Raw genomic sequence first — 15,070 nt, forward strand, 5'->3', positions numbered from 1 at the left:
TCTTGTTGAGAGTTTTTGCATCATTACAGGTAGTCCTCGCTTAACCACCATTCATTTAGGGACCATTCAATTACGACAGTGCTAAAAAGTTACTTATGACCGGTCCTCGCAATTCCGACAGCTGCAACATCCTGCAGTCATGTGGTCGCCATTTGCAACCTTCCCAGCTGACTTCCCATCAAAATCAATGGGGAAAATGGCAGGAGGTCACAAGTCGCTGTCGCGTGATGTCTCACTTAACAACCGTGGCAAAAAAGGTCATAAAATCAGGTGCACTCACGTGATGCCTCACTTAACGACCACAGCGCTTAACAAATTTTCCAGTCTCTATTGTGGTCATAAGTCGAGGACTACTTGTACATTGCAAAAGTAAAGGCAATCCTAAAGGCTAGGCCATATATTCCACCCAGCATTAACAACAGGCTGGAATGGCTCCTATGGATTTAGAGGCTCCTGTCCAAATAGAAGCCACAGGAGGAATAAGGAGTTAAGGCAGGCTCAGCCTTGGGCCTGCTTCTTACTGTCATCCGGCGGGTCACCCCATCCAGCTGCTGGACTTCCAGCCTCATACGCTGGGCAATCCTCAGTGGAGGGCCACCCTCTGGGGCTGGCAAGGAGCGGTGTGCCAGGACGTTGTTACCAGAAACAAAGTGCAGCTGGACGGCCGCAGTGTCGTTCTTCAAGGCCAGGAGCCCCTGCCACACAATGGGGTATTTCTGCCAATCCAAGGAAGAACACAGGTATGTTAATCCCTGCTATGAGAGAGAGGGATTCCTGAGCGGCGTGGAGCCCCATTGGCCCCCCTCAGCCCCCTTGCTTCTCCCCGCCCCTACCCATAAAACAATTGGGATGGAGTAACAAGGCCTGTCCACCTCTCCTTCCACAGAGACTACACTGAAAACCGAAGCAGCAAACTCACCGTCAGCAGCTGGACCATGTCCACTGGTCTCTGAGCAACCAGGTGACCAGCAGGATCCTGCTTCAGCACCGACTGTGATTCGGACCGGGGCAAGGGCGGCCCTGGCGCTGCCCCAGGACCAGCAGTAGTTGGAATAAAGAGGGCTGGCTTTTGAACTTGAGCCTGATGGGAAGAGGGGAGCTCCTGCTTCACTGACACAGCGACAGGAGAAGGGTAGGAGGTCTGGCTCGGGTGCAAGTGGGGCTCCATCTGCTGGACATGCCGGTTGACCACGGGGTGGAGGGAAGGGTCTGGCCCTGTTGCCTGGGCCCCTTTAGGCTCCTGGGAGATCTGAGGTGTTTTGCTGTGAGCTGGCTGGCTGGGGTGCGAATGTTCCCCTTCAGGCACACCCTGGGAGGCAGGAGCAAAAGAAAGCGCATTAGGCAGAAGCAGTGCACGCACAAGCCAGCCTGTGCAGGTTCTGGGCCTTAAGACAGGGACAGGCCGAGACCAGGCTCAAGACGGCCACGTTCCCTTTTGCCAAAGTCCAAGATCTGGCCACAAAGTCCCCAGGCAAAAGGCACCCCTCTCCACACAGCGCTGCCAAGCCCAGGAATCGGTGGGCGCCGCTCCTCCCTTCCGGCCCAGGCTACTCTGTGGTTGCTCAGAAAAGTTCTAGACCATGGGAAGGCTACTCCCATCCTCTCTGTGGCAACTGACACACAGCCGTTGAACACAAACACAACAGCTGAACAGGGAGCCTGCCCACTTGGTTTTTTCACGCTGGCCGCTCTCAGAAAGGCTACATCCTGCACTTGGACGCTGAGCTTCAGCCCCTCCATGACAAAAGGATTTGGAGACGCAGGAGATGGGCCCGAAAGCGGCTGTCCTGGGACTCCACTGCAGCAGGTGCAGCGACTTGCTCTAGCCCCCGCTGACCAAGGGCACCACTTCCTACATCTGAGGAAGGGTCTCTGGCCCTTGGAGGCCTGGGACTGAGGCAGAAACCCTGCCCCTGTTCTTACCTGGGAGGGGGTCATGCTCCGGGAAGGAAGCCCAATCGGCGAGCTCCCAGAAAACGGAGGGTGGCCAAGCTGAGCCGCCGGGTGGTAGCTTCGCATGTCCCCATACACGGGCCGATAGTCATGGAAGGAGGTCCCGCTGGGGTGCATAATCTGCACACCATGAGGTACAACCACCGGCTGCGCCAAAGGCAGTCCCGGAAGCTGACCGCTGAGGAGCCGGGGTTCGCTGTGGGGTGAGTGGGCCATCTTGACTTCGGAAGCCTTGGGTGTCTCTTTGCCCGCCTTGGTGGCCGGAGGCGTCTTCACGGACCTCCCTTCCGGCGTCCTGGACTGCCGTGGCTCCGGGTGGTGGTCGCCGCCCACCGCTGCCATGTGCGGATGCATCATCACTCTCACGTCCCGGGGAACGCTGTACTGGTCGAGCCGGATGCCTGCCGGATGCACGCGGTAGTCCGGCTGCATGACCAGGACATCAGACTGCACGGGGGCTGAGCCACGGCACGCCGGGTGGTGGTAGTGCATCTCTTCTTCAGAGGCGTGCTGGGAAGACAGAGGCGGCATGACAATCTCCCTGATGGGGGCCGGCTGGGGTGTGCTCGACCGCTGAGGTTGCAGGGCGGCCCTCGGGGAGTGCAGTGCTTCGGGGCGGAGGCTGTAAGGAATGCCAGGCAGCGGAGGGGTGTTCATCCGCACTTCCCCCTGGGAGAGATGGCCCAGGGACACGGTCTGGGTTACGCTATGCGGGGGCATGATCACGGACTGCTCCGGGTGCATACTGGAGATGTACTGTGGCACAGGGATCCCTGGACAAGGAGACCCCTGAAGCCCCAGCATGGAGTTATTCCCCGACAACGCAGGGGATGAGGGCCCCCCCGGGTGACAAGCTCTCGGAAAGGGAGACGGAGAATGCCCGCTGGTCCGGGGGGAAAGCGGCTCCTGCTTGGCGACCCCCAAGTGAGGCATTGCTCTGTCCGCAGGAACACCGGGGCCCGTGCTCACGTGGTTGGCTTCTGGATGCAGCTTGCCAGACAAGGAAGGATGGTGAGGACCGACCCCAGGGCTCAAGTTGGCGGGCTGAAGCGACTTGCTCTCCCCTTTCAGAGACGTGGGGTCTGGGAGCTTTTTGTTGGCGGAAGAGGTGATCGTCTGAGAGAGGACCATCTGGTTGTGGACGAGTATGGAGGGAGTGTTGGCAGCCTGGGAGGAGAGCACTTTGATGGGGCAAGACTGAGCAGCAGGCGCTGGGGCCGAGTCGTGCTTTTCCAGGCTGCCGCTGCGTTCCTGCTTGACGGCAGAGAGCACAGGGGAGGGGCTGTACTGCTGAGTGCCCAGGACCAAGGAGGGGGCGGAGGCGCTCCCATATCCCACCGGGGCGGGGGAGCCCTTTGGCATCGACTGGGGGGGGACAAGGGGCTCCTGCTTAATCTGGGACTTGGACACTGACTGCTGAAATTCGATGTCCACGGCGCTGGCCGGGGGGATTTGGCTAATTTTCGCGATGATCCGCTGAGAACCTTCTGTCTTCTGTCCCGAGTAGCTCAGGAGAACCACACCCTCGGACGTGTTGACGCGAAGGCCTGGGCTGGAGCCTGTCTCCACCGGCCGATCCTCGATCACGGACATCGAACCAGGATGGAACCGGCTGTTGTCGTTGGGGCTGGGCCTCTGCTTGTACTTGGGCGAAACAGCGTTGACCAGGCACGTCTGGGGCTGGGGCACTTGCTTCACCAGGGCAATCCTGGGGGTCTCCTCAAGGTCGAGGTTGTGGGGCATTCTGCTGATCACCGAGGTGGCCTTCGGGGCAAGGACAGCCGCCGCCTTCTCTTTCTCCATAAAAACGGGGGCCTCCGCGACGGGCAATTCCAAATTATTTGTGGTGGGAACGGGAGACTTCTCCTCTGGACCTGGCCTCAAAACCTCTGGCGGAGGGTGAAGGGATGCCTCCTCCACGCGAAGAGCACTCACAGGCTCGGCGAGGGCTGCTGTGACATGCGTGGAGGCCACGCCGGTCGCAGACACGTACTTGGGCTCCATCAGGATCTTGCGCAAAGTGCTGGAATTTGCGTCTATGTCCGATGCTTTTGTATCAGGGGGAAGAGCTGGCGGCGGGGTAGAGCGGGACCGAGCTTCCTCGTGCTTCACGATCCACTCAGTCACCTTTGTGGCGCTGGAATGAAGAGGAACCACTCCAGCCTGAACCACCGCGGGAAGCTTCACTGCTGCTCCTGTGGGAACTGTTGGCAAAGGTGTGCTCAGGGCCTCCGGGGGGGTGACGGGAACACTCTCAGTCACCGGCCTGGGTCTGAACCCACTCCGACCCCCCCTCGTCAACAGGAACTGAGGGCAGTGGCCCATCTGAGGGATCGGGGCCGCTCTCGGGAAGGGGGTCCTGCGAAGCTGCCTCCAGGGGTCTGGCTGTACTCGTCTCAGGAATTCCCAGGTGGGGGGACCCTGCTGGAGGGGAGTGTTTTCCCTGGCTGTCATCTGATAGGGCCCCTTCAGCTGTTCCTTTCATTTCTGGGGCTCCGGGGGATTTGCTCCGTGCTCTTTCGGGTTCAAGCGTCCGAAGTTCTGCAATGTCCCCTTTCTTGCTGGTGCTTCGCTTACGCCTGGGTCGCGTGGACTTCTGGCGTCCTCGCTCCTTCCGAGACACCTCGACCTCCTGAGAGGTTTCTGCCTCCTGGGCAGAATTTGAAGATTCGCTTAAGCTCACTTCGGTTTCTTTGCTTTCTGCCTCTGCAGCTGAGCCAGGGCCTGGTGGCTCGCCCGAAGCAGCTTCTGCTTCTAGGATGTTGCTCACTGCCTGGTCTGTCTCAGGCTCCATTTCCTCTCGCGCAGGAGGCAACACCAAGGGCTCGCTGGGCATGTCGGACTCCGACTCGGCAGGGTACGTTGGGGGAGCCGCAAAACTTTCTCCCTCTGCAGTAATATCATTTATGATGGACCCTATGGCAGCTGCCAGCTCAGTCTCGCTAGCCTGATGGGCCGGTTTATCTCCCTCTTCCTCCTGGCGGACGTCAGACACCTCAGCCGCCTGCTGCTCCTTGTAGGCCGCGATGGCCGGGCCTTCCGTTAGCTTGGCGATGTTCTCCACCGCCTGCTCGAGTTCAATCTGCTTGGCCAGCTGGTCGGCCTCTGGAGGCTGAGTCGATTCGCAGGCAGCTTCCTTCCTCGCCTCCTGGAGAGCGCCTTCAGCCTCGCCCTTCAGGACGTGGGGAGAGAGCTTCTCTTCTTTCAGGGGGCTTTTGCTCTTGGCTGGGAAGGGGGGCACGGGCTCCCCTTCGTCCTCGCTGGGCCGCAGCGCCCCTTTCACTTCATCCACATTGAGGCGGATTTCCACATTTTTTAGGCTCTTAATCAGAGATGCTTTATCGACAGCCTTGATGTTCCTCGACCGTCCCCTCTTGGCTTGGTGGCTTTATCTGGAATAAACTTTCTTTCAACAATTTCAACCGGGCAGGCTTCTGACACGTTTTTAGGCATCTCCACTTCCTTCCGGTCTCGCTTTGGCTCATTCAGGACGGCCTCCTTCTCCACCTTGAGCTTGCCGCAGTTTTCACTGATGTGCAGTCCTTGGCCGGGTGGGTCGGGGGCCTCCTCGGGCTCTGGGGAAACCTCAGCCTTGGGCTCATTCCTGCCCTTTTTAGCCGCCAATGCCTGGCTGTGCAGCAGCTTCTGTGACCTGGGCGATCGCCAGCCCTCCACAGGCTTAGGGGTCTCCGCCACCTCCTTCCCGTCTGCCTCTTCCACCTCATGCTGCTGCGCCAGCTCGGCTTTAACAGGAGAAATTTCCTCCTCGGGTTTGCGACGTGCCTTGGGAGGTCGGCCTCTTCTTGGAGGGGTGGGAATAGCTGCCGGGTCAGGCGGTTCTCGCTCGATCCTTTTTCTGGTCGGCCTGGTTACCTCAGCAGACTCTTTAACAGACGGGGGCACGTCATGATCTCCTGTGGTCGCATAGACGGACCTCACGTTTCTGCGCCTCGTTCGGCCAACCGGCAAACTGGGCTCAGGGTTTTCTGGCTCAGCCACTGCAGCGCTGGGAGATTTAGCAGGGTTTCTGGACCCCTTCTCCGTTTCTGCTCTCGGCTCCAAAAGCTTCAGTGCTTCCCCCCGGGGAGAGCCTGACCGTTTCAGCTTTTCACGATCAATCCTTTCACTTTTCCTCGTGACTGGCTTCTCTGCCACACTCGCCACTACAGACTGAACGGGGGTTTTGGAACGTCTGTTTTTGTATAACTTTTTGTCTTTCACAACAGGCGGCTCAGCTTCCATCTCTGTGTCAGAAACTGCAGGCAGGACCTCGACAACGGCCTCCACTTTCTGGCCCGCTCCGGATTCCACGGTAACGGCTGGGGAAAAAGGGTCTTCTTTAGGCTCAGGCAGCTCCTCGGATTTGGCTGCCAATTTGTGGGGTAGTGAGACGAGTTCGGTTTCTGGGTCTGCACCAATTACAGCTTGGGAGAAGGAAGACCCGGGGGTTGGCGGTTTGGTATCCAAATAGGAAGGATTTTCTATGGATCTGGACTCCTCCTCCGGAGCTGCCACAGAAAGGGCACCGTCTCTGCTACTGTCCATCGCAGGAGGCGCTTCGGTGTGCTCAGGTGGATCGCTCTTGACAGGCGGAAGGGCCTCAGGGAGGGACTTTGGGGCTTCGACCGCAGGCCCGGGCTCCAGGGGTTTATCCTCCCTGAAAGAAGAGGGCGACTCCGCAGTGGGCTTCTCACTCCCTTTCTCTGGAAAGAGGGGCAGGGGCTCTGGCAAGGCGTGGGCACCTGGCAATGGGCCAAGCGGGATGGGAGACTTGTGCTCTGGTTCGTTATGATCCAATGTGGTTTCTGGCGTCATGGGCCGATTTTCCTTGTCTTCCTGCTTCTCTGCCTCTTTGGGCTTCTGGTCTTTCTCCTTCTCCTTCTGCTGCATGCGGGTGAGCTCCACAAACCTGCTGTGGAAGAGAACCACTGGCTCCGGCATGAAGTCCGATATGCTGTTGGCCCCGTCCAGAGACGCCTGCCTGCTATACAACCTGCCCGGAAGGAAGTCGAGGTCCTCATCCTTCTTTTCTAAATGCTGCAGGCGCTTGGAGTCCTGCTCAAAAATCGAGCTGTGTAAGAACCGCGAGGCAAAGAGCTCTTGCCTTTCCTGCTCTTCTTCTTTGTGATCTTCCTTCTTATCGTCCAGCTTCCCTTCTGAATCCGGTCTGATTTTCTTCTTTTTCATATACCATGAGGGGATTGGCCTCGGTGCAGAATCCACTTTCTCTTTATCCTTATTGTTTCTAAAACTTGCAAATCTTGAATCCCAGTCAAGAAAGGACCAATTTTCTTCCCTTGACGAAGAGAGAGACTTGGCCCTCTCAAGCAAGGCTTTTGTATCCGGTGTGATTGTCTTGTCCAAAGCAAAAGAATAAAATTTATTCCTTTCTAAGGAAGCCGGCAACCGCTCCTCCCTCTCGCGTAGCTTCTCTTCCCTATCTCTTAATAAAAAAGACAATCTGGAGCTCTCCAGGAAAGAAGAGGGCTTGGGAGAATGGGGCTTGGCATCGCCTTCGTCGTCGGAGTCAGAGGGCACCTCCCCCGGCTCCAGGTCCCGGGCCAACCGCTTCCGTATGCTATCCCGCTTGACGATGCTGCTCGGGAAGCTGACGTCCACCCGGCCAGGCTCTTGCTTCACCTGGGTGTCCCATCGGGTCGGTTCCTCCTCCGAACTCGGCACAGACAGCTTTATCTTAGCTATTTCTACCATCTGCTCTCTTCTGCTAGAGTCGTAAGGATTGAATTTCAAGGAATCTTCCATCGTGGACACATTTGAATAGGGAGGCCCCTTTTCTTCCATTCTAGGTGATTCTTTCGTTTCTTTGAAAGCTATCAGCCTGGGAGAATCCAGCACCTCATCCTCCTCGTGGAACGGGAAGGGTCTCAGGCTAGGAGAACCAGCAGTTCTCTCGGAGTCTTCGCTCACCTGGCGGGAGCTTCTGTAGTTCCTCTCTCTCTTGGCGCCGACCTCAAACTCGAAAGCCTCGGAGGACTTCTTCCGCTTGCTCGGTGGGGAGTCATCCGTCACGTCCTGCGGCGGTTTCCCTACTTCGTGCACCAGACTACGCCGCTCGTACTCATCCAGGTCTCTCTTCGGACTGCCAAACTTCTCATGTTTCGCAGTCTCCATTTCCATCTGCTGCTTCAGCCGCCGGCTCAGCTCCATTTGCTTACGGTAGCTCTGCGTGTGATCGATGTCAATGGGGATTTTCTCCTCAATATCTGACGAAGGCGGCTTGTCTTGGATAGCTTTATGGTCAGGGACTTCCTCAGGAAGACTGCAGTAGCTCTTCCAAAGGTCATCTCTCTCTGCTCCCGGGTCATCTAACAGCTGTGCATGTTTGTACTGCAGCTTTATGGAATTTGCCTTCCGAGAGGAGAACTCAAGGGCTTCTGGGGGCTCGTCGGTCACTTCCCCCAGCCTGGACTGGAGCTCTAAAAGGGGCCGGGAACTGACGCCCACAGAAAGACCTGTCGGCTCTGTGGCGTCTTTGGGACTGGCAACAGCAGAAAGTCTTTCTAGCTTGATTTTCTTGGTTTCCCTTTTAATTGTCTCTTTTCTCAAGGGTTTCCTTTCAGATTCACCCATATCAATCTGCTTTTTCAAAATAATTCGGGTTTCCTCTTCCTCCTGACCAATTCTTTTGATTTCCATTTTTTGCTTCTCAGATTTTAGGGTTGCCTCAGCGAAACGTCTTTTGCGAGCCTCCAGCTTTTCTAGATCCACCGGATATGCCACTTCACCAGAGGGGTCTGTCTTCAGGTGCTTCTTAGGCCTTGGTTTCCCATCCTTGTCCACCACCTCAACGTGACTGGCCAGGACCTTCTCTTTGGGCACCTTGGTTCTCACGGATTCGAGCTTCGATGGGTCCGGCTTGGTCTGATCCGCCTGGGAAACCTGCATTTTTTGTTCAGGCAGGGGAGGCTTGACAGGGTCGCTCTCCAGCTTCCCTCTTAACTTCTCCAGGGGAGGCTGGTCGATCACTTTCCCTTCTTTCTCTCTCACTCGGGTCAGCACCACGCATGGCATCAAATCCAGCCGATTCTTGGCGGCCCCCTCCTTTTCGGCCCTCTCCCGGTTCTGCTTGCCACCGCCTTTGGCTTTCTCGGGGCTGGGCTCCCTTTCGTTTTCCGGGTCGGTCTCCGAAGACGGGGAGCTGGGAGAATGCGCTTTGGCCTTGCGCTTTGGCTTCTCCGGTTTATCTTTTTCAAGTTTCTCCGGCTTCTCTTTCCTCGCCAGGCGCTTCTCTTTATCTGGCCGCTCTTGCTCGAAAGCACGCTCCTTTTCCGGTTTCTCGTTCTTGGCGTATCGCTCGAGGCGGGCTTTGTCTAGTTTGTCGTAGCGGGGTGGGGAAAGGGAGCTGCAGCTGCCACTGCGCTCCGAAGACCGACTGTAGACCCTCCTCTCGGAGTCGCTCTGGAGCCTCTCCGACTGCGAGGGGGAGGCCCCGGGACTCTGCGGCCGCCGGGAATGGGTGGGGCTCTGGCTCCTCTCCAGGGCTCGCCTTTCGTGGTCTCGGTCCGACTCGAAGCGCTCGCGCTCGCGCTGCCGGTAGCTGTACTCCCGGATGTCTTGCTCGTAAGGGTCTCCCCGGTAGTCCCGGTATTCCCTGGGGTCATCGTAATACCGCGGGTCGTAATAGTCTCCTTGGTAAGGGTCCCAGTCAGCGTAGAAGTCCCTGCCTCGAGCTGGGTACTCCCGCCGAGGATCTTCCGGATACGTCCCCGGTGCCCGGACAGCCTCGTAGTACGTACGGTCGGCAGCATAGTCATAGGAACCCCTCCTTTCATCTCTGCCAAAGCGAGGAACAAAAACGGTTAGCTTCCTAATCAAAGATCATTGCGTGCAAATCGACCGCAGGTACCCGACTCGACAAAACACGGCTTAAAAGAGAGCAGATTTTTCAGCAGGGAGCTCCTTCCTCTCTTGGACTGCAGCCAGGTATCAAGAGGTCATCTAGTCCACTCCCTCCCCACCGCAGGATCCGTTACAGCCTCCCTGAAAGGCACACATCCCTTTTCTTCTCAGAGAACTTACTACCGAATATGACAGTCTGTTCCTCCGTCTGACGGCTTGTACGGTCAGGAAGTTCCTCCTGACATTTAACCTAAACCTACTTCCTTGTAGTTTTACGCCCCTGGTGCTAGTCTTCTGGTGCTCTGCGGTGACAGAGAACACACCTGCTCCCTCTCTCCCAGACAACCCTCCTTCGCCAGGTCTTCAGACTGTACGTCTCCCCCTCCACCCACCCCCAATTAAACACAACACTGCATGAGTGGGAGGTTAATGGTGTGTATAAACAGAGAGAGATGGCCTGGATTTAAAGTCTGTACCCTAGGTATTCGTTTCTTCTCCATCAACTGTACATGCTATATTATACGACACAAATTAAAAATTAATTATGAAAAGCAGAAGCTTTAACACAGCAAAGAAAAATAAGTCCCTGTTCAATTATGAGCTGAGTGTGGAAAAAGCCAGTAAGGTATGAGCAGGAAGACTTACCTTCTTTCTGCAAGCATTTCATAGAAGTCTCTAATGTCCTGACCCGTCTTTTCCATAGAATGATAGAATGCCAGCTGGCTCTCCCGGTTTGCAAAATCCACCTGAAATGTAAGATTACTCAGGGAATTAGTTCCCCCTTTTTTTGGTTAATTACCAGATCATGAAATGTGAAAATATACCCGGACAGGTTTACTCCCCCAAGCTCAGCAATGAAAAAAAGGGGAGAAACCAAAATGCAGGGTGACGTGCCCCACCCCGATCCGTCCTCATCAGGAAAGTAGAACTTCCATTGCTCATAGACTCTGGGGAAGATGCTGACTTGCCTAGAAGCCTTCAAGTTAAATAAGAAGCTCACGGAAGCCTCGTGATTTCCTCCTGGACTGCTCGGCTGCGACCTCAGGGGTCCCACCAGCCGCTGGCCACCTTGGCCTCTTAAAACGGACAGGGCCTTATCGCCAGCTGCTTGTTCTGCAATCACGCTCCACATGTCCCCCAGCAGCAACTTACTGAAAACGATCTCCGTCTGCCACAGCAAAAGAAGCCAGGCACTGAGGTTCCCTGCCTCAGGAGAGGACCCCTAAAATGCCCAAATGCCTGCATAACATTAAGAAAACCAAGCGGTAGCACTTGAGGGCCAACCACTAAAAGGTTTAAGACTAGCACAACAAAGGATCATTCCACAAGACTTCACAGCTTTTCCATCGTGGCCATCTAAGAAAACCGCAGCAACAGGGCAGGTTCAAAACTACTAGAGCCCCTTGGTACGAGGAACCATTTCTGCTTCCTCCCCTGGCAGGTTCAGCTCCTGACTGGAAGCTTAACAAGGAGATGAGACGCTGCAAGGACCTGCTTGGCTCCCATTGCTCTGGCAGGGAAAAACCCAGCAGACAGAAACACGCAGCCCTTCGAGCATCAGTTCCAAAATCGAGGCAAGGGAACCAGGCGCAAGACTCATCTGCTCGTCAGAAGGACACTCCATAAAAAGCGGCTCTTGTGCACGGTAGTCAGAGGACGAAGGGAAGGGAAGGGAAGGGAAGGGAACCCTGAGCCAAGCAACAGCAGAGTAGAAGGAAGCAGTAGGAAGGGAGCCTCGGATCCCTGTCAAGTAGAGGGTAAAAATAATGATCCCTCTCGCTGGGATTATTTTATGCTGGATGGCTAGGAGGAAATGTTCTGTGCCACAGAAAAATTCCCTTACATGCCTTTTTTTTTTATGGTTCTTGAAGAGGTTAAGTTTGCAGACCTTAATTTTATTCCCGCTGATTTTCCTCCCCTTGGTCTCTTTGACAGCAGCTTGTGCATATTCTATCTCATTGTAGAGAACGAGAGCCATGCCTTTTAAGCGATCAAACACCACCTGTAAAACAAACAAACAAAATCAAAATAAGAAGGCAGAAAGGGGAGGAATCGTCATGGTAGCTGAAGTCACAGAGTTCCAACCTGCACTCCGTTTCAGAGACAAGGAGGATGGCAAGGATTCTGAACAGTCTGAGGTATAATCAATTTGTTTCTTGTTTCCTTATCCCCCACAATCATCCTACTGGATTAAAAAAAGGATTTAGCAGAAGCATTTATCCAAAAAAGCACAAAGGCGGAAACCATTGTGGCAATTCTACCAAGGCCCCTGAATCTTCTGTTTCAGTGGCAATGAACCTCTCACAGCGGCAGAAATAACAGAACATTTCAAGATCCCGCTCAATCCGACAAGCTTATTCAGGAGGCATTACTAGCCCAAGCTGGTCCCAACAGAACACTTTATGTATTTACCCTGCAATGTTACAAGGAGCAGCTTGGCTGAAGTCAGAATCAACTTGAACAGAACTTTAAAAGGAGCCTCCATCAAGAACGCAGCTATAGGAGTCATACCAGCCTAACTAATGTGAAAACAGAACTTAGACGTGGTGCTCAACTCCCTCGAAGAGCTCTAGTGCCCAAACAGGAAAGATGATGGGAAGCTTTGAGAAATGTTGCAGGACAGGCGAAAGCCAGGCAGGGAAGGTGGGGGACCACGTCCGGAAGAGGGAGCCTGAACTGGGGTCAAGGAGAAAGACGGGCCAGTTTGTGCCACGGAAGACCTGCCACCTACCTTCACCACGGGACCGTAGCGGCAGAAATGCCGGGTCAAATACTGATCCGTGAGGTTGGTTGCTAGTCCGTCCAGCCACACGCAGTTGGTGGGCATGCTCTTCCCAAAGCCCAGCTGGACACCGGAGGGGAAAGCAGCCAGTCAGTCAAGGAATGCACAGTTAAGCTCATTTCAACAAAGCCATCTGGGAGAGAACGCTTCTGGGGCAGGTGTGGACAAGTCAGAAGCGACTTTAATTAACGCTTCTGCGCAGGCTCGCTCCTAGGCAAGCAGATTCGGTGTAGCACACCCAGGACAAGCTTGGCTCAGCTCTACCGTGTGGTGCCGTGAAACAAAACCATTAAGGGAGAAGATGGGAAATGCCCCTTGCCAACCGTTTGGTTTCTAGCCTCTGCGCCAACAATTTGGCCCATAAGTGGCATCCAGAGGGAGAGAAAAAGGAGCCCAGGAAGAACGGTGTTGATTCATTTATCCCATTTGGATACTGCAGAATCTACATCTATGGTAGTAACAACAACAGAACTAAGAGGTGCATAATGCAACTACTAAAACCAGTATAAAAATTATTATCATAAATGATCAGATAATGATAGTGATGCATTGATGGAGCAATTACTGAATAAGCAAAAATAATAAACAATAAACAAAGGGGACAAGGTATTATCTACCAAACACCCTCTGGAAGAGCTCTGTTTTAATAAGCTCCAGTAAATAAATAATCTCAGAATCAGATTCAAATAATCTGATCTGAGCAGCAGGTCTAAAGCCGAGGCGGTCATCTTACTTTCCCTTCCAGGGTCAGAAATGGAGGAACAGTCTGGCACCTCCGGCAACTAACCCCTCAGAGCCGCACGCTAGAGGGGCTCCACGTACCTTGAGGCGATTGTTTCCAAGGTACTCTCCATCCATCTTTTTGATTGCTTTGCAGACACTGGCAATGTCACAGTACTGCAGGAACGCGTACTGAGGAATCCCATTCACTTTCTTAATGTCAATATCCTGGTGGGGAACGAAAGCAGTCAGCATTAAGAGAGGGTCCGGACCGTGCAGCACCATGGAGGCAGCTGGGTGAGGCAGGGCACCAACTCAAGAGGACCCCCACAGTCCAGCTGACCAACGCATGGCTCAGCAGCTTTGCATTCTGGGGATAAGCCTTCCAGGGCTGCCACTCTAGTCATCCAGAAATCAATGAACAGGAACTCAGGTACTCCATTTATTTTGTATGCCTGAACTCCCCGGAGATCAGCTTTCTCCCAACATGTTTCTACCCCTGGCCTCTCCCAGGGGAAAGGAGAGCTGAAAACAGTTCCCAATGAACGCTCCTAGCATCCTGCACCAACAAATGGAGGTCCACAGCCTCTTCACTCCTGTCCAACAGCCCAGCCAGCTCCCTCTCCTAATTGAAAAAAGAAGCTTAGCCAGTCCATCCAGTCCACAATTATTCCCCTTGGACTGGAAGCAGAGAGTGAAGGAAGCAGCACACCATCTCCCTCAAGCGGAGATGATAGGACCAAAGAGAGAAAACTCCTAGGCTGCCTCTGAACCTTCCTCTCCAGAGGTCAACAACTCCTCATTATCAGTGATCTTGCTTCATGCTGACATTTTAAAAACACACTGTGCGCACATTGCTGTTAAAGTCTAACGCTGCAGTCTTCCATTCCTCTGCAGCTCACAGCTCTGAAGACAGTAAGTGATTAATAAAAGTAATTGCCTGTTTTTGTTCACTATTCTGGTGGCTTTTTATCAGAAACAGAAAGGGCATGAGTACACCCCACATATGTCATATATGGCCAGAGAGAGAGAGAGAAATCTAATCAAGGAATGGCCACCAAAATCCAGTCCAAGAGAAAACCCACATATTTTGCCTCTGAACTAGGTAACCTGATTAACTGATGTGAATGAGAGGAGACATGGCTGAGGTCTACAAGATTATGCATGGTGTGGACAGAGTGAACAAGGAAAAGCTATTTTCCTCTTCCCAGAATACTAGAAGTCACCCAATGAAATCCAATCCTGGAAGAATCAGGACAAAAGGAAATATTTTTCTACACAACGTAATCCAACTTTCAAATTCGCTGCCATGAGATGTGATACTCGCTACCAGCTTGGCTGGCCTCAAAAAAGGGTTGGACCAATTCATGGAAGTCCTGGGGATCCACGGCTCTTAGCCTCGGTGAGAGTGTGACTTGTCTCTGAAGGCCATCTACTGGGAGACTGGTGGGCTTCTTGGGCAGTCGGTGGGCCACTGTGAGAACAGACTGCTGGGCTAGACTGGCCAGAGGTCCGGCCCGGCAAGGCACAACTTATCTCCTTATCATTCCAGAAAGTAACACGGGGCACATCCCTGACTTCCAAGGCAACCCACTGCAAAAAGAGCAAAGTGCCAGCATTGGGGGGAAGGCCTGAGCAGACAGCTGCTCACAGCAGACCAAAAGTTATCTTGCACCAAGCAGGGGAGAAGGGCAACAGACTCCCAGAAAACTTGGTTTCAGCACGGGTGGGTAAGCAAAGCTTTGCTCAGGTGGG

The 15,070-nt window shown here is 54.3% G+C and overlaps 1 protein-coding gene across 1 annotated transcript in view; it reads right to left on the reverse strand.

The window, feature by feature from the left end:
- The window catches only part of SPEN (spen family transcriptional repressor), a 51,125-nt gene that overhangs the window by 2,365 nt on the left and 33,690 nt on the right, over positions 1-15,070 (reverse strand). Inside the window, 9 exon segments of the mRNA XM_063317357.1 lie at positions 522-716; positions 920-1,309; positions 1,924-4,245; positions 4,247-5,331; positions 5,334-9,748; positions 10,459-10,559; positions 11,702-11,815; positions 12,545-12,658; positions 13,418-13,543. Coding sequence (XP_063173427.1) covers positions 522-716; positions 920-1,309; positions 1,924-4,245; positions 4,247-5,331; positions 5,334-9,748; positions 10,459-10,559; positions 11,702-11,815; positions 12,545-12,658; positions 13,418-13,543 — 8,862 coding nt within the window.

This window comes from Candoia aspera, chromosome 18 (assembly GCF_035149785.1).
Source record: "Candoia aspera isolate rCanAsp1 chromosome 18, rCanAsp1.hap2, whole genome shotgun sequence".
Classification (NCBI taxonomy): Eukaryota; Metazoa; Chordata; class Lepidosauria; order Squamata; family Boidae; genus Candoia; species Candoia aspera.